General features: G+C 32.1%; 1 protein-coding gene across 8 annotated transcripts in view; it reads right to left on the bottom strand.

The window, feature by feature from the left end:
- LOC145247483 (uncharacterized) overlaps positions 1-20,291 on the bottom strand; it is a 179,561-nt gene extending 159,270 nt beyond the window's left edge. For 2 of the 8 annotated variants that reach the window (XM_080109289.1, XM_080109287.1), the window contains exon 1: positions 19,946-20,155. In XM_080109289.1, coding sequence (XP_079965415.1) covers positions 19,946-20,018 — 73 coding nt within the window. In that variant the 5' untranslated portion in view covers positions 20,019-20,155. Of the gene's footprint in view, positions 1-19,945 lie in introns of all 8 variants that reach the window. The other 6 variants (XM_080109290.1, XM_080109293.1, XM_080109288.1 and 3 more) reach the window with 6 other exon arrangements.
- Between the last annotated feature and the right edge of the window lie 542 nt (positions 20,292-20,833).

Raw genomic sequence — 20,833 nt, forward strand, 5'->3', positions numbered from 1 at the left:
GGGAGGTTGTTTTTTTATAGGGTATTTTGGTGGGGGTGTTTTTTGGGGGGGTTTGTTTTTTTGGGGGGTTTGTTTTTTGGGGTTTTGTAGGGGAGGTTGTTTTTTTGTAGGGTATTTTGGTGGGGGTGTTTTTGGTGGGGGGGGGGGTCAGTTTAAAAGGGATGAAAAATTATGAAGATAAAAGAGAGAAAATATGACATTTATTTCTGGCTCAAGTCTCAAAGATTTCTTACCAACTCGACACGACCTTATAATTTAAGGAGAATAGAAAGCGGATCTTGGCTTTACTTCCGACAACCGTGTAACTCTCACTTCTCTTATTTTGTCCTTTAGTCCTCACATTCTAAGAGCGATGTTTCTGACAAAGGGGGAAGAATTGCTGTTTTCTAGGTCAGAATCTATTCCATCCAACACTTATTGTTGGCAAGTTTTTGAGCTTGAATCAGTAGCTATTTTGTTTTAGTTTTTCTTTAGCTCCTTACATTAAGTGGCTTTGTGCCTTGTCTGGAGCGATTTCCATACAAAAAAAAAGGTTAATCAATACCAATCAAGTATATTGCAGCAGCCTAATTTGCATCAATTTTAGTTATTTTGTAGCCATTTCGACGTTATTGATGTTTTTCCGTGAAAGTATACTTTCTCTCTTGTCCAATCATTGTAAACTTTTTTTTATGCATACTTTGTCAGATTTCCATCTACGATGGAAGACTAGCGTGAACCTATACATGTCATAAAAGCTAATTTTGACATATAACATGTTTTAATCTTATATATTAAGACCCTATGCCACATGGTAAAACTAATGTTAATGTTATGGTAACTTACCCATTCACTTGTAATGGACTCTTCTGATCATAACATCCCCCCCCCCCACCAGTTAAATACACTCATGGGAAATCACTGCAACCTAATGTGGTACTACCGACAAACTTTTCTTTGTATATTCATTTTTTGCGAACTGTTATCCTCATCTTCATAGTTGCTGTTTTATTACGTTTCGGCCAACTAATCCTCTGGCCTTCTTCAGGTGGTTAACTGCGATGGGTGAGTGAGTGAGTGAGTGTATTTGTTTAACGGCATTTCAACCTCTAAGAGTCATTTAATGCCAAAAAAGTTTTGTTGATATAATAGATTTTCAGTTTCTTGAAAAAGTTTATCTTTTGAAGCAAGATGTTTTAGGTTTTCCGAAAAATTGTTTTAGTTGTAAGAGATTTGTTTTTCTAAACTGAATTTTACTTCTTTACTTTATAGGAGTTTGAATACATTTGTTTCTTTTAAATAGTTTATGATTTGTTGGGGTTCCACTTCTTGGAACACTTTTCTAATGTTTGTTGTTTTAAAATATTTCTTCTGAGTGTGTTTGTGTTTTCTACATTCTGTCAGTAGATGTTTAATTGTTAGTTGTTGGTTGTAGAGTGTGCAATTTGGTGTTTCCTCCGCTTTGATTAGGTAGGAATGAGTTAATTTTGTATGTCCGATTCTTATTCGGTTTAGTACAATATCTTCTCTTCTTCCTTTAAATATTTTTTGTTTTTCGTTTTTAATTATTGGTTGATGTTCCTGCAATTTGTTTGCAGTGCATTTGTTCCATTCCTCTTGCCACATGTTTTCTATATATTTGTTGATTTTTCTTTTTAGGTCTGTGTGTGGTATTTTAATTTTTTTTCATTTGGTGGTTTGTGGCTTCTTTAGCCAGTTTGTCTGCCTTTTCATTTCCTGGAATGCCGACATGACTTGGTATCCAGGCTATTATAATTTAACTGCGATGGGATAGCAATGCTGAGTCTCGTAACTGTATCCCCAGCAATTACTGCCTTCGATAGTTGTTGTTGTCTTGCAACGTTTTGGTCAACTAATCAACGCCTCTATCCACTGTACTACAGGCCCCAAAGCGCGAACAAGATTGAATTTTATAGTCTTATAAATCCAATTTTGTGTTCTTATCTGGTCTTCCATTGTTGGACCGATAAATAGTATTATATTTTATTTAATTTTTTTTTTTAATCCTTTGATATGAGGCTCCGTAATTTGTGTATTTATATCCTTATCTTTATAATCGTTGTTTTTCTTTGTATTCACTTTCTGTCATCTTTTTCTACCTAAACCCGTTGTTTGAGTCTTCCATTATGCCCCTTATCTAGGACCACAACAGTGAACTAGTATGAATTTTGAAAGTGTTAGATTAAATACATATCAGGACAGCCTATCCGTGAACGATGGAGACAAATGATCCAGACATGTTCGACAATATATGAATTCAAATGAATGTTTCTTCGAGACTGTTTCTTTGTCATTTTCAAAGCTAAGTAAGAAACTTAAATAAAAAAGAATTAATTTTAGCCTGTTTTTGGTCTTTTCCTCTCGTCAACAAACTTCACTTCTCAATAAAACCTTTAAAACTGCAACAAGTTTCCATTGTTCCATGCATGAATTTTATTTATTTCAAGTTAACAGATCAGAACCACTGGGGGATCAATGGCCACACACATGGAAAGCGACGATGGAGGAAATGAAGACTAAACTGTGCATAAAATTTTTTATTTAATTGAATTGCTCCTTGATCACTCACTAGCGATAACGCCTGGATGCACAAGTACACATGTGAGCAGAAAGACAATGTGCCTTCCTTTATTTAACGTTGATCATTTACTCTTTTTTAATTTTTTTATCATTTTGTTCTAGCCGAGGATGAGGCATCCTACCGGATGCCAGACATTCATCTGCTATCTCATATATTCCAACCGAGAGATCATTTTAAGATTAAGCGCAATTATTTGAATTAATGTTGGGACGACTAATCGGGAATCAAAAAAAAAAAAAAACAAACTCAGAACATTTTAAAGTATTAGAATCGGAAAATTTGTGGCTATTTTTCCGATGCCAAAAATGATTCTTTTAATTATTTTCATTTGTTTGTTTAGAATTTAATTTTCCATAGCTCGTATTAATGATAAAATGACGTTTATTAATTTTGTACTATCAGTAAAACTAAAATTTATATATCACTCCTACAAGTGTATTTTCATGTTTGCAAAATTATATGGACATATTTTATGGGTTTTTACATGAATTCCCCTTTCAACCTTCAAAAATTCAATTCTATATTTAGAAATTTTAAAAGAATCGGCAATTGTATCGGAATCAGGAATTTAGAACAGAATCAGTAAGTGTATCAGAATCAGGAATTTAGAACGGAATCAGTAACTGTAGAGGAATCAGGAATTTAGAACGGAATCAGTAACTGTAGAGGAATCAGGAATTTAGAACAGAATCGGTAACTGTATCGGAATCAAAAAAAATATTGGAATCGTCCCATCACTAATTTGAATCTCTCTTCCTCTTGGTTTACCAGGTATATTTGTCAGGTCGTTTTATAAAATTATTTTTGTGAGTTCATTGGGTTTTTTTTTATGAATCAAATTTTTTTGTTTTCCAAATGAATTTCGCTGTTATAGTGTAGTTGCACCATATAAATTTATAAACATTTACACATAACACCTTTATAAAAAGATATACAATAGAACCCCGGGATACGGTTTTTCAGGTTACAATGTGGAATACAATGTTTTTCCGGACTCTGATTATGATATTTGTCCCGCCTTATGGTGTTATTTATAATGTTATTTGATCATATACATGCATATTATATACTGTACTGTATTTTGTTACTAATTTTAATGCCGTATCCCGGGGTTATACACCCATCTCTAAAAATAGGCACAAATCTTCCACATAAAAGTTAACTAAAGAAATATAAGGTGTGGAAAAAAAATGTGAACAATTCAACTTCATCGAATGTGTCACTCCCCAAAAGTATAAAGTCAAGACATTTTTTTTTGTTTTATTTTGAAATAACAACAACAAAACGGATCTGTTTTTGTACTTGAACAAAATGCCATTTTAATTTTTAAAAGTAAAAACATATCCAATGTTTATGAACTACGAGGGGCTTTCGAAAAGTAATGCCTCCCATTTGTTTATTATTTCGCTCGAATGCATCAGAGGAGATTGCAAATTGCATTGTCATGATGACTGAACTTATGCATTCATGACCTGAAAGTTTCATTTCTATATATATTTAAAAACTTTATAGCCACGGACATGTGCAGAGGGACTTTTTGGTTAGAAAAGATGTTTGTCCATTTTACAAGTGGGTTTTTATGTGAAGAAGCACCTCAAAAAAAAAAAAAAAAAAAAAAAAACTGTTACTAGTTTTTAAACTCCAGTTATGATCTTGTTTCAAAGGAAAGCTCTTTCGTTAAGGCAGCGACCATATGATAGACATTGCGGCCAGTGTCGAATTCAAGCAGTGACCATACATAAATGCACATTCACGAGGGTGTTCACCAATGGGTCATTAATCAGTCAAATCATGTCAAAATATGGCACTTGATGTTCTCTTACTAAACACTCATCATAAAGTGAGGATCAAGAATAAGTGGAGTAATCCTGGGAAAGGGGGGCACTCTCCTCTACATCTCAGTGTCGTAGCTAATGAAAAGGGAGCCTTTGGATCGCCCTTATCTATGATTAAATATTTTACTTTTATTTATTTTTTTAATTAATTTAACACATAAAATTGTATATTTTTTTGTATTTTAACAAAATTATAATTCATTTTTTTTTTTTATGGAAATCGCTCCAGACACGGCTCTAAGCCACTTGACGCAAGAAGACTATACTAGGTACGGGCAATTAATGGCTGCTTCGGTAGGGGGCATCGTTTTTAACGCCGGTTAATTATAATAATTTTTTTAATTTTCGAGTACTTTTTTATTGTATTTGAAAGATCATAGTTTAAAGTTAATTTCTCAAAGAAAAAAAGTGTGTGAAATAAAAAAATACATGGAATAATTTTATCTCAAATCTGAAAAATCGTATATTTCACGTAAAAATTCATCATGACAAAAATCGCGTTTGCATTTTTCTGGCAAGAAAAATATGTTTTCTGCAATTATTTGCAAGTTAAGTATTAAGTTAAAGTCTTAAGATAATGAATTAATACAATAAATGTATTTAACTTTTGCTAAAAAATGTAATAATTATCCAAAAATGTATCACTGGTTCATCGTATTAAAAAAAAAAAAAAAAAAAACTCTGGCGGCAAAATTCAAAAAGGACAAATCAGACATGATTTATGCCTTTATTTAATATTATTCTGGCATACAGACCGACTTTTTTTTTCTTTTTTTGAGTCACAGACCCTCCTTCCTTCATTTAAAAATGCAGGAAAGTTAATTAAATTCATTAATTATACTACTGATAATTTATTCTTTAAAAAAAAAATTAGCACCATTATTTATTAATATTAATACAGAATTACAATTGGTTAAGAAAACAATTTATAATCATTGAAAAACTTACACACTAAAAAAATACAGACTTACGTTAAAATTTATTATAATGTTTACGTGAAATTTAAAGTTGATAAACACAAACAGGCGGGTAGTTGAAAAAAGGAGGAGGGTGGACAAAACAGACTGGTTTTCTTTTCAACTCTGCGCATCCGTACTTACCGAGATGGAACGTTCGTATAATTTTTGCCATTTTTTAATTAAATTATTTTTTTGATGTTCCTGTTTTTCAATTTAATTTTTTTTACTTTATTTTCCAAGATTATATGAACATTATTTTACGTTGATAATTATATGTTCTTGCGTGCAATGGAAATATTAGAATCTTACTACTGAAAACCATAACTTTAGTAAAGGTATTTTTGTTTAAACAAAATAATACCTTGCCACTAAGATTTAAATAAAAATAATTAGTTCATTATATTCCGTGATCATTATTTGATAAATACTGAAAATTTCATTACAATTGGTTAATTTCCTGATTTTTGGTGAATTTTTAAGTAAAAGGATGGGTCAAGATGTTTAAACATTTTGAGCATCGTCATTCATTTTGCCCGTACCTAGTAAATACAGGAGACGTCTATTGACCTTAGGGTTTTTCTTTGTTATCTAATCGTTTTTCATAATTTTTGGATATATTCATTACTGCAACATGACAGCTCAGTAGATATCATTGGTTTTACTTTATATTCAATACTTTAATTTTTTGGGTTTCGCTATCATAACGAAGAAGCGCCGACGTTAGTCTTGAAAAGATCAAGATTGAAGCTATGAGGAAAGTAGTGGGCAGGAACAAAATTCTACAAGTTTGAAATTCTTGGTTTGGTTTGTTATATTATGAAAAGTGTTAATTCTTATTTTAGTTATGTAAATTATTTACGGTGAAATTACTCAAAACAAAAATTGTACTTTTACTTAAGACATGTTTTAATTAAAATCTTTAAAAAAGCAAAAAAAAAAAAATGACATTAATAGCAAGTTTCATTGGAAAAATGAAATTTTTTTTTAATTATTCAATTTTCACCCTAAACAAGGCACAGTGGTACTTTGAAGTAGGGGACTACTATCGGGGACATAAGTTGCAGGTATATTATGAAGGGAGATTACTAGCAAGATGTCTGTTCACATTACACTTGAACTTCTGCATGTCAGTACAGTTGGGAAAGCAGAATCCCGGAAGGGAGTTCCAAAGTCTAGCAGTTCTGGGGAAGAAACTACACCTAGGAATCTTTACTGTATAGGGGTGGGATTTAGCTGCTTGTCGGGTTTGTCGGGGTATTTACGTTGAGGGGGTACAAGTGCTTGTAGTTCATCAGAGCATTCACCATTAAGATACTTGTAAAACAGGCAGAGGGATGCAACATTTCGTCGACGGGACAGAGGCTGAGTTCAGGATCTATCAGATTGGCGACTCTCTTTTGAACTCTATACAGGAGGGAAAGACTAGTAGCAGCTGCACCAGCCCAAATGTGACAACAATACTCCATACATGGGCGAATGGTGGCCTTATAGAGGTACAGGATACTTTTACGCGTAAGTAGCTTTCTAGCATGGTAGAGAGAGCTCACCTTCTTCAAAGCGGCCTTAGCAATGCTCTCAATGTATCTGTTCCAACTCATGTTCCCAGTGAACGTTAGGCCGAGAAATGTCAAAAGGAAAGCTCAACTGGACAAAATATAGTCCTCATCTTTCCATAGAAGTTGAGAACATGGTCAAGAGCCCATCAATTCAAGTTTAGAATTTTTCAAATTAAGGATGGCTAACAATCTTTTTTTAATGGTTGAAATATGCTTCACAATTTACCCATTTTTTATATTATAAAAGAAAAATAGAAAAACGACAACGTTAAGAGTAAAGTGTAGTATCTGTTCTGACACTATATTTCATCTATTTTGTCCTCGGTCAGTAAAATAGAAATCCTTCTAGACCAAGGCAATTTTTAACCCAATCCAAAGTGCACTTTTAGAAGGGAGCTGGATTTTCTCTAAATTAATAACCGATTTTGTGTCTAACTTTGTCCTTGTGAGAAGCAAGTTAAGAGGAGCAACAACAAGGATAAATTTTTTATGCTTATTAAGATTAACACGTATAGCAATAAACAAAAATGGAGAAAAACTTTTCATATTGTACCTACTTGCTACAGAATGAAGATTTTATATTCCAACAATTACAAAAATTGAACAAGTATTTTTTTTTTATTCATTAAAAATAAATTTGCCGTTTTTTCTTTTTTTAGCAATAAGTGACAGACGAGGCCATGTTTTACTAAAGAATATAATAAGGAAAGGTAATCAGTGATTATTTTGACTGTTTCCATGTGCAGTAGGGTTGTCTGCCTTGTCTACCGAGTCATTGGGGTTTTTTTTCCTTTCACCGCCATCGAAATAGAGTAAAATTTGATTTTCTTGAATTAAAAAAAAAAGAAAAAAGATACTTGATCAAATTACATAATTTTTGGAATTTTTCATCTTCGTCCCATGACATCATATAGACATTCCTGTATTTTCTTTAATTTTAAGTGCCAATCTGAATAAGCACTTAATTTTGAATGGCATTGTTCCTAGTTTATTTTTGGTTATTGTAAAAGTTTGTGAAATAAATTTTTCAAAGCAGAAGATAGAAAAAACGATAAATAACACACACGCTATCCTATAAGTATATATAGATAATAATAAAACCAGGAAAAAAGACAAACAGAAATCGGAATCAAGAGGAAGATGTACAGCACAGTGGACGATATTGTTTGATGAAAACAGCTGAAATCTTAAGAAAAATCTCCGAGTACGGAAACCAACCCGCATTAACTACAAATACAAACCAACTACATGAGAACTGCAATAGAAATGAAACAAAAAGATAGAAAAAAAACACATGAAACCAAGAAATCTGAAACTGCAAACCTTATTAACTGCCCCCCCCCCCAAAAAAAATAATTATGAAGAGTCAAAGAGTCAAGTAGGATGAACAATACCGAGAGTGCTGGCTGGGTGCTGGCTGGGACCTTGAGAGGGCTAGTTGCCATCCAACGATAAATCAATGGTAAACAACTGTTGCAATAATGCAAAGTCATTTGCAAAGGTTACCACTAGAGATGAAGAGTATTAGAAATCTGGGGAGACTTATCAATCAGATTCCAGGGAACATCACCAGTTATCAACGGTGAATAATTTCTGATAATGGCCCGTATGAGAACTCCTAGTGAGTAGAAAAAAATATTCATACCCAACAACATAAAAAAGAACACAGCAAGTTGTACCAAGCTTTATTGTACTGGAAAAAAATAAGTTGCCATGTTTATATACAAGTTAAGAATATGCTAAGTAAGAAAATAACTCAAGTTTATAACTCTGTTTTTTTTTAACAAGAAAATTATGTTATCGTTTCTCCTTAGCTAGCCTCTTTCTCGACTTGTTATAAAGATGGCGACTATGTTTCCTAAAGGCTTTCATTTAAACATTTCACTATAATTTAGTCTTTGGAATTTTTGTTTTATTTATTTTTCTTTTCAGTGAAAATACGTTTGAAGTAAAAAAATAAGTTACTTTGGGTACTTACGCACTTATGTTGATAATAACGTTATTATTTAGAAAGCTGTTCTAAAACTTATTGGAAAATTAAATTCACGTGACTTGATTAGGTAGTCATCTATTCAATGTAGACGCCTAGAAAATTCCTTGCCCTGCATTTAACTATTCTGTACTTTCACCTAACAATTTAATAAAAAAAATGACATCGTAAAACTCGAACTTAACTTAAAAGTACGATTTTTAAAAATAGCACGGTAGGTGCATAAGCACCATTACTTGGGAACAATGGCTGAAACCTATTTCGGTGCTTGTTAAGAGAGAGTCGATAGATTGATTTTTTTTTTTTTTTTTTTTTTTTTTAATGTGGCTTTAAGCAAAAGCAACAGTATTTAATTGTCATGTCGAAAATAGTAATATATCCAAAAATTATGAAAAATTATCGAGTAGAACAAAACAACAAAACTGCTATTGTGTTTTTAGCAAAAAAAAGTCTATCGCTCTGTGGTCTAAAACGGTGCCGGAAAAACTCGTCCCGGGAAAACTCGTCTCGGGAAAACTCGTCCCCTTTCGCTAGGTAGGAAAACTGGTCCCTTATTGAATAAATATCGATTGAAAACACATTTTATGATCGTTCTTGAAGGAGATATTGTTTTTTAAAATAGACTATAGCCCCCCCCCCATAATATTTTTTAAAAAATATTTTTATTTGTTTAATTTTTTTTTTTTTGTGTTTTTAATAAAAGCGTTTATTATGTTCATAAACGAGACCGCATATTTTTTTTCATATTAATATAAAAAGAATTTACTTATATACTGTTGTTTATAAAATAAAAGGGTAAAATCGATTTTTCTACCTCGCCGACTATGTTGTTTATTTAATTCATTTGGAATCGTTTTTTTGGTAAAGAAAAAACCCCAGAAAACAAACAAAAAACATGTCGGTCGAGTGTTACGGGAGAACGAGAAATAATGCCCGGTATATCACATCTTAGGGGGTCTTGATAATCGCTAAAAAATAGAAAATTAAAGAAATTACTTAGGGAGATTTGGTTTTAAAAAGAAAATAATAAATTTTAATATTTTTTAAAATATAATTTAGAGAGAGAGGGGGGGATAAAACCTATATCTCCCTTCGAAAAGCAACCAACAAAAAATGAAATTAAAAAGATTCTTGATAAACGATAGCGGAGTTTTCAATAAAATTGATTAATAAATTTATTTAGTGATTACTTTCTTTCTTAATGATTGATTTTAGAATTTTGAAGTAAAAATTAAAAAAATTAAAAATGAGTTAACGAGAGATGTTAGCACATGGCATCGCTCGCGCCAAAAAAATATTTCGCTTTTAATTTATTAGTTAATTTTTGCAAAATTTGACAGGACGACAATAAATGTTGATAATTGATAAAATCATAATTTTAAATAACGCATGAATGCATTTGGTATGACAGAAAACAAAAACATAACAACAAAAAACTATCATAATTAAAAAACAAAACCAAAAGCGTAACGAAGAATCGAATCGCTCCCTGTTTTTTAATTTTGGGTTTTGTTTTTTTTATTGTTTTTATAACTCCAAAAAACATCGTTAAAATAAGAACAAAAAAAAAATTTGTAATTAACTTTGTATGAACGCTTTAATATAAGTGAAACCACTAAGAACTTAGCCAGTTAGGTAGAAAACGGACACTTAGAAAATCGATTTTATTTAAAAAAAAAAAAAAAACATTAAACAAGTAAAAATATTTTTTAAAAAATATTAGAGGGGGGGCTATAGTTTATTTTAAAAAACAATATCTTCTTCAAGAACGATCATAAAATGTGTTTTCAATCGATATTTATTCAATAAGGGACCAGTTTTCCTACCTAGCGAAAGGGGACGAGTTTTCCCGAGACAAGTTTTCCGGAGACGAGTTTTCCCGAGACGAGTTTTCCCGGGACGAGTTTTCCTAAATTCGTCTAAAACATGTCGGCCATTACAGTGACGAAAAGGGAGATAAGTATGAAATGTATATTCGCAATCTTCAAGGTGTTCACATCTAGAGAAAATGCTATTTCCCTCAATTTTCCGTAAAAAATACTTTTAACTATAATCTACTTGATGAATTTTCGTAATTTTTTGATATATTACTATTTTCGACATGACAAATAATGTTAATTTTACTTAAAACAATATATTTTAAAGGCATCGATCAGGCGACTATCTTAACAAGTACCCCCCATTTCGCGTTACATAATTTGGGCACCTCAAATAGGCAGCTCCTATTGATGAAAATCAAATTTTACGATTTTTAGCGATTTCGCAGCCATTGATAATTTCTTACTTATGGAGAAATAAATAAATCTCGTTTGTCGAATTAAGTTGTCCATCCTTGTGAGTTGTTCATCCAAGAATTTCAATGCAAAAAAAATATGGTGCCTCTGCCTCATCGCCGGCTAATCACAAAATTGGATTGGTATTTTTTACGACCTCTGCGGCTCTGCTCTCTGCGCTGGCGCCAGCGTAGTATAAACACCCCCAACAACCACCCCTTGTTACGAACGGCTTTCGGAATACCCTCCACCCAACCTCGAAAGCCGTTCTTAACATGGGGAGGTTAGAGTGTTCAGAATACGCTGGAGCAAGTCGTAAAAATTTACCATTTGATTTTCTTGAATAAAAAAAAAATAAAAATCTACTTGCTCAATTTACGTAATTTTTAGAATATGAAATTTTTATTGTTTTTTTTTAATAAGTGTAATCTATATATATATATATATATATATATATATATATATATATATATATATATATATATATAAAATAAAACAGTAAATGTTTGTATGTGCGTCTGTGCGAAAATATTTAAATGATAAACTCTTGAACTACTGGTTACATAACACTAAAATTAACAGGAAATAGTAATCGTACAGTCGTACCGTACAGCCGTACACTAAGAATGGTTTATACCGATTAAAATATTTGGGCGGAGTTGTACAACCAACCATCACCCCATGTGTAATTTCTATACTGATAGGTTTTTTGAAATTTTGGGTTTGTATTACTGTACACATAGATTCGAAAAAGTTGTCAAAAAACAAATATATAACAAATAAATGTTATCAAAGGCAAGATAAGTTACTTTTCTACCAAACTGGATATAATTTTCGTGTTTTTATTCAATTTAACATGTTTATTCAGCTCGAAAAGCATACAGTGTTTAGCGATGTATTGGAAAATTCAAGATGGCGGCCGATTCTCTCTTTAACACGTTAAGTTCAGGAAAAGGTGTTATAAATAATAAACTAGACAAAATACTATTAAAAACCACCGAATATATGTCAAGTTATGTCACGGTAACATATATTGAGCGAATTTCTAACAGTATTTTGTCTAGTTTATTATTTATTACACCTTTTTCCAAACTTACCGTGTTAAAGAGAGAATCGGCCGCCATCTTGAATTTTCCAATACATTGCTAAACACTGTATGCTTTTCGAGCTGAATAAACATGTTAAATTGAATAAAAAAGAAAAAACGAAAATTATATCCAGTTTGGTAGAAAAGTAACTTATCTTGCCTTTGATAACATTTATTTGTTATATATTTGTTTTTTGACAACTTTTTCGAATCTATGTGTACAGTAATACAAACCCGAAATTTTTTCACTGGATTATTACTGATTGGACACTAATTAACCAGATTCTGAAAAAAAAATTTTTTCAAAAATCATTATTTCAACATTTGAAAGGGGTGCTCACTTTTTAGTTATAGCATTCTGATAAATCAGTCACCCATTTTGTAGCCAATAAAACGCGGGTATATCAAAACCATAGAAAGTAAAAATTACATGAGCCTCTGCCACATTTGTAAGTCAGAAATATTTTTGTTTCTCAAAGAAAAAAAAAAGATAGAATGAACATGACATTTTTATTGTTTTTATGAAAATAAAGTTTCGAGATTTGGGGGGGGGTTAACTTATTTAGTTTTTGGGGTTTGTATTTACTAACGCATAGATTCGAAAAAGTTGTCAAAAAAAAAAAAAAAAAAATATATAACAAATAAATGTTATCAAAGGCAATAAAAGTTACTTTTCTACCTCGCTGGATATGCTTTTAGTGTTTTTATTTAATGTAGCATGTTTTTTTTTTTTTAATTCTTCTTTTTTTTTTTTTTTTTTTTTTTTTTTTTTTTTAATTTCACTAACATGCTGGAGAAATGTTTCATAATTTTCCATCCCGTTGTCAATTTTCATATCGTACGCCTCCCGCCCTCCCGATGCTTCGTCAACACGGGACAATTTAATATCTCCCGAAGGCACTTCCGTATTTAGAAAAAAAAAAAATGGGTGACCGATTTACCAGAACGTTGTAACTAAAAAGTGAGCACCCATTTCAAATGTCGAAATGATTTTTTTTTTTTTTTTTCAATATTTTTCATAATCTGGTTAATTAGTGTCCAATCAATAATAACCCAGTGAAAAAATATCAAAAAAAAAACTATCGGTATATAAATTACGCATGGGGGTGATGGAGGAACTCTGTTAATCTTTGTTTCGATGGATAATAATGCGTACACAAATATGTCGGCAAGTTGAAATGAAAACTGTTCATTTCAACTTGCCGACATATTTTTATTAGTTTTATGCATGCGCAAAATCATTTATAGTTTGAAGACTTCAAAATCTTTCTTATCTGTCGATAGCTCGTTAGGGAACGCAGCCGCAGCTCAGCTGGAGTACTAAATGATTTGGTTTCGATTCTAGCTGATGGTACCAATGTTTTTTTTTTATCAGTACTGTGACTGTGTGCGTGTGTGTGTGTGTATATATGTAGAATTTGCTCTGTAATAATAAATACGAAATCTACATGAATTAAAATATATTTAAGCGTATTTTACGACCGGGCAACGCCAGGTAGACCTTCAAGTTATAAATACGTAAAAATGCTAGTAAAATCAGATGTTTATGAAAGAATGCTTACAAGGAGGATCATCTTATTTTTAAATGAACCGCTAGGGTTGATGTGCCGTAAAACAAAACTAATAAATAAACTAAATATTTCGGTGCTTGTACAGATCAGTGATGTTTTAAACCAACGCATTTCAGGTGAAAACATTATTACGTACTTACATTACAAGTAAAAATAAACCTAATCGAATTTTCGAATTTTATCATATATTTTAACGTGGAAGAATTTGTGAGACTAATTCTGTACGACAAAATGACTTATTCCCTTGATTTTAATTATAGACCGCCATTTTTAAGCAGTAAATACAACATGTCAGTTTTTTTTTTGTTTTTTTTTTTTGTAAAAAATGTGTTTGGAATTTATACGAATTTCGACATGGCATGCAAGTACGCAGTAATGTTTTCACCTGAAATGCGTTTGTTTAAAGCATAAATATTTTTGTACTATTTTGAAAAAAAAAATTATATAACTTAGTATTTGTGTTACGCTAATTTTAATATTTAATGAGTCTTTTATAGAAAATCCCGACTAATAATGGAAAAAATGAGTTTTGTAAAAAAAAAAAAAAAAAAAAAAAAAAAAAGTGCTTGTCCAGCATTTTCCCATTTGAAAAAAAATAATAAATTGCATGTACGTATTAGTGATGGAAAGAAAATATACACGGAAAATCACGTAAAATGATAAAATAGTTTTATTTATATATATAAAATAATCTGAGGTTATTTTTTCCATAGGTTAAGTAACCAATGAAGTTTAGCGAGGTTAATACAAGAGTGCTCAATACCAAAGTAGAGCAAGGTATACTTTTTATTTGTTTTTACATAAGCAGGAATATGCTGCTACACAGTTATAAGCACGTTTCGGTCAGCTAGTTACTAGAGACCTCTTCAGGCGATACAGCTTATACGAAATCAAAGTTTGCAATGAAAATATAAGGTCTTCTTTTTAACCCCTTAAAAACTATTTTAACCGGCTAAAGACCCATAAAAGAACGGTCCGTAAAAAATCCATTTGAGGCTCCTAGCGCAGCTCTGCGACTTTTAGTTTCAGGGGACAGTTTGAAAATATGGCGAGGGACAGACATATAGCCTTATATCTATAATATAAAGCTGAATGTATGTGTGTGTGTGTGTGTGTGTCTGGTCACGAATAGGCTCCTATATGGTTGACTATTTTAAAAAACTGATTACATATAATGATAGATGCATCGAGACTCAGGAATGGGTATGTTTGATCTGGCAGAACAGTGGTTCATTAAAATTGTGGGGTCTGCGTTCGCGCCTGGTCCACAAAGTATGGAAATAAAAAATTTAAAAATTAAAAAAAAACGTTTACAAGTGTTTTTGATATAGATGTACATAATAATACTTTGATAAGTATGTATTAACTTTAATAGGGATGGTATGATAAAATTGTGGGGTCTGCGTTCGCACCTGGTCTCCATAGAATGGAAAGAGGCACATGCTTTAATAAAGACTTTTCATATCTATCTGCGTAAGTATACTTTGATAATTATGTTTCAGTTTGAAGAAATATGGTATAATAAAATTATGGGGTGTTTGCTTGCGCCTGACCTCCATAGAATGTAAATATGTCACAAAGTTTAACAAGGTTTTTTAATATAGATCCACAGAATATTGTGATAAGTGTTTCAGTGTGAACAGATAGGGTATAATAAATTATGGGGTTTATCTATTTTATTTTTACTTTCATCATATTTTGCTTTGGTTTTGATACCCCTAAATTCAACCCAAATTTACAACCCTTCCTTTTCATAACCTATCATATTTTCATAAATCAGAGTCCATTTTCTATAGGCTGTTTTTTAATCCAGTCAACAACGGGTACTTTTGCTAGTATATATATATATATACATATATATACTGTTTTAACAAAAACCAAGACTTCAAAGAATGGATTGATAGCAACAAAAAGTGTATTTCATTGTTAGTTATAATTGTTTCAAGACCGGTTGGACAAATTCAACGACATAATGTTTGAATTTGTCCAACCGGTCTTGAAACAATTATAACTAACAATGAAATACACTTTTTGTTGCTATCAATCCATTCTTTGAAATCTTGGTTTTTGTTAAAGCAGTATATGAATGCTCAATTATGAAATATGATAATTTTGTGGTTTACAGTTTAAGTCATCTCTTTTTGGCTTAAAATTTATTGGTATATGAACAATTACTGAATTTTCAATTATATAAATCCAGTAAAATTCGGAATACTATAAATAAGACTAATATATATATATATATATATATATATATATATATATATATATATATAATGATTCTTATATAGATTTATATGGGTCTCTGATGAGTTGTTACATTACACGAAACACGTGTACTGTAACACGTACCATATATGAAATAAAATGATAAGAATGTGTTATAACTATACTTGTGTTATTTTCATTGTTTATTATATAACTTTTAACCGATTGATGGGAATTCATAGGCATTACAAGGCTGAAAATAATCTCACAAGTTTCAATTGTTTGGAGTTAACTTCCTTGTTATTGTTTTCAAAATAGCGTCGCGAGACATTTGCTCCTCGTGTGGCCATAAAATTAGATTTTCTTATCAAAAATTAAACTATTTTATCAATTTACGTAATTTTTGTAATATTATATTTTCTTTCCACCACGAGTACGTATAGCGTACATATTTTGTAAATTTTATTTTATTTATTTATTTATTCATTCATGTGGGTTAAACTTTGGGCAAAAAGCGCCCTTTATGAATCCTGCCTAGACATTTGTCAGATTAAGGTCAGGTTCCAGGTTTCCATGTTGAGATCGATGAAACTCATTTCTAGTACAAAATTCAGAATAAACGCCATCGTGGAACGCATCGCGGAATGGTGGACAACGGTAGTATGAATGGAATATTCTCTTGAATAAATAAAACCTTTTGGGGTGCTATATTTAGAATTAAACTTATTTTCAAAACAAAAATACCGCAAAAATCTGTTTGAAAAACTTTATGATATACGTACCCGTTATGTAACGAAGATGGGTAAAATTTTACTTTAAGGCCCGTCTCACGTTCGTATAGAAGAAAATGTTTTTTTTGTAGATTCCAGTGTGCTGAAAAAGAATATGAAAACCGTTTCCGTCGGAAATTTACCGTTTGCATGGTATGAACCTCGGAATGCTGGAAGTACGCGCGAGCGCGCGGAAACATAAGCGAGCTTTTTTAATGGCGGAATCGCGCGCGCACTCGCGTACCTGACGGCCTTTTCATAGAGCAATGTAATGTTTGGCGGAAAATTTCAAAGTAGATGAAAAACCAAGAAAAATAAAACAACTTTGCGGGGGAGGGGGATGTCGGAAATACCCTTTTTTTGTGGCGGACAAATCAGTTTTTTTTTTTTTTTTTTTTGAGGGGGGGTGAAGTTGGAATATCATTAATAATCTCGGAAAGACTTTTTTTTTTTTTTCAAAACAATTCTTTTTCTTTAGTGGCGGACAAATTACTTTTTTTTGGGGGGAGGGGGGATAAGTCGGAATCAGAATGATAAAAAATGTCAAAATGACACTTACATTATCTCCGTTGTTGGCAAATGTTCCTTGGCGCGTGTAACCGGTGGCTGCTGGGTGGGTGCTATAAACAAATATAACTTCCGGCGCAAATTAAACCCCACACCCCCACATATACGCGGAAGAATATCAATGAAAGAATTTTTCGAAATTTTTGAAATTATTATATTCTAAAATATATTATAGCACTTTTTGGGTGGAAAATTTAAAATTAGCTGAAAAAGAAATAAAACAAGAAAAGGAAAGCACTCGAAGTTGGAGTAGGGAGGGGGGGTAATTTATCTTTTTTTTTTTTTTTTTTACCTGGAACATAGAATTTTCAAATTTTCAAAAAGTAACGCACCGACATTTACCAATTAGAACACCATTTAACATTTTCCGAAGATTTTACTGTGTACATTGGGGGCGCGAGCGGGCGGGGGGGAGCGGATGTGATGTTGGGGCGCGCGCCCCAACATCACATCCGCTCCCCCCCCGCCCGCTCGCGCCCCCAATGTACACAGTAAAATCTTCGGAAAATGTTAAATGGTGTTCTAATTGGTAAATGTCGGTGCGTTACTTTTTGAAAATTTGAAAATTCTATGTTCCAGGTAAAAAAAAAAAAAAAAAAAAAAAAAAAAAAAGATAAATTACCCCCCCTCCCTACTCCAACTTCGAGTGCTTTCCTTTTCTTGTTTTATTTCTTTTTCAGCTAATTTTAAATTTTCCACCCAAAAAGTGCTATAATATATTTTAGAATATAATAATTTCAAAAATTTCGAAAAATTCTTTCATTGATATTCTTCCGCGTATATATTGGGGTGGGTGGGGGTGTGGGGTTTAATTTGCGCCGGAAGTTATATTTGTTTATAGCACCCACCCAGCAGCCACCGGTTACACGCGCCAAGGAACATTTGCCAACAACGGAGATAATGTAAGTTGTCAGCGACCTCAATTACCTATAAAACAAACAAATTAGAGTGGTCGGTGTTCTGTAGTAGCGTACCAAGAACTGTTTTGAAAAAAAAAAAAAAAAAAAAAATGTCTTTCCGAGATTATTAATGATATTCCAACTTCACCCCCCCCCTAAAAAAAAACTGATTTGTCCGCCACAAAAAAGGGTCTTTCCGACATCCCCCTCCCCCGCAAAGTTGTTTTATTTTTCTTGTTTTTCATCTACTTTGAAATTTTCCGCCAAACATTACATTGCTCTATGAAAAGGCCGTCAGGTACGCGAGTGCGCGCGCGATTCCGCCATTAAAAAAGCTCGCTTATGTTTCCGCGCGCTCGCGCGTACTTCCAACATTCCGAGGTTCATACCATGCAAACGGTAAATTTCCGACGGAAACGGTTTTCATATTCTTTTTCAGCACACTGGAATCTACAAAAAAAAACATTTTCTTCTATACGAACGTGAGACGGGCCTTAAAGTAAAATAATACCCGAAGATGCCATTTTGGTATTTTTTTAACTAGGAAAATCAAATTCTAAGAGTAAGCACTAGGAAAAAAAAAATGGACCGTCTCGCGTGGCTATCTTGACAAACAAAAAAAATAGGAAAAACAAGGGCAGATATGTCCACAATCTTTCAAACTTGCGATATCGGCCTTGTAATGCTAATGATTTCACATGCATCGTTTCCGGCATGACAATTAAGTACCGTTGTTTTTTTACTTAAAACCACATATTTAAAAAAAAAATCGATCCGTCGACTCTATCTAATCAAGCACCCAAAATAATAACGTTATTATTTCAGCACGGTAACATAAGTGCCTAAGTACTTTTTTTTAGGTTGAATTCTAGGCAACAACCCACGTTTTTATACTGCAAATTGGGAGTGGCGGGTTGTTTTTGTTTGTTTTTTGTTGGGTTTTTTTTTTTTTTATTTATGATATTACAACATGTTGCTTTATTCCTCGGACAAAAAATTTAGAAATGTGAGATTTTAAGAGAAACCATTAACATTCGATGGGTATAATTAAAAGTAGCATCGGAATTGAGAGGGAAAAGAACTCATCGAAAACGAAACGAAAACATGCTACACATATACATACTACCAAAATAAATAATAATAAACTAATTTGTTGGCAAGGAGAATTTTGATTTTTTGATTTTTTTTTTTTTTTTTTTTTTTTGATAAATGAAACAAAAATAAAATGTTTTGAAATTTATTTTAATTTCATTGAATTTCAGAAACATTGTTTCTTCATTTCTTTTTTTGTTAAACGTAAAAAAAGGGTGTGTACAAAAATATAACGCGAAGACGACACCGCCCGAAATGACAACTTAAAATTATTAAAAAAAAAAAAAAAAAAAAAAAAAAATTTAACCTAAAAATAATAAATTAAACACAATAACAAATTAAAAACAAAAAGGAATTTAGTATTAGTGTCTAAAATATAATAAATAATAATAACAATCTAACGACATTCTTGTTTAATGTTTACATTCAAAAGTCAAAAATACGGCGAACACGCATACATTATTATAAATGACTTTCGCGTACTCTATTTTGGAATTCTGGAACAATAATGGTTATTTATTTGTAATAGGAAAAAAAAAACATGATAAGATACTTACACTGACTCAACACGAAAAGGGCGATCATCGCCACGCTGAATGTTATAATTTTACGATTGCTGGAACGAGCCATATTTAATTTTCTTTTCCTTTTTTCCTTTCCCCAGTAGTATGGGTGGTTCGTGAACGATTCTTTCTCAAAACGACATTAGTCGAGTGACGTCACACAACGCGCACTACTTTACTTCGTCCGACCCACATACGCACCCAGAATTGCAGATTAATCCGCGCTCCGTTGTCACGGCAACGGGAATATAGCGTTACAAGTAGAACTACCCGACGTTGCCCGGTTACATGGACAACCAAAGCAGAAGAGATCTGGTTATCATTGTAAACTGAAAGCCTCGGCTAAATCAACTCACACAAAACCCCACCCACCCCAACGCCCAAAAAATGAGATTCTACATTTTTTAGGCGATTACCAGTGAAACACTGAAACAGTGAACATTAATAATCTCCAAAACCTGTCGCAAAAAAAAAAACACTTACTTTAAATTTTTGAGTGTGGGATCAATTTCGATTATACATTTAACGGTAAATGTGATTATCGGATTACCCTGGCCAAATCACTGCAAAAAAAAAAAAAAAAAGAAAAAAAAAATCGTCTGCGTCCATTAGACTTAACCACCGAACCGGAACTCGAAAACGAAATGAAACGAAATTTATTTTTATTATTATCAGAAAAGATGTATTTCCTCTGTTATTTTAGTAAGAATGAATTACTATTTCGTTATCTTTCTTACTAAAATGTTTCGTTATCTATCTTATTAAAATTAAATAAAATAATTCATTCTTTTATTTATTTTTTCCCCATGCGTACCTATTTTACCCTGTTATTATTTTAGTAAGAATGAATAACTATTTCGTTATCTAAAATTAAATAAAACG

Source organism: Euprymna scolopes, chromosome 25 (assembly GCF_053919585.1).
Source record: "Euprymna scolopes isolate OS-2025 chromosome 25, ASM5391958v1, whole genome shotgun sequence".
Taxonomy (NCBI): Eukaryota; Metazoa; Mollusca; class Cephalopoda; order Sepiida; family Sepiolidae; genus Euprymna; species Euprymna scolopes.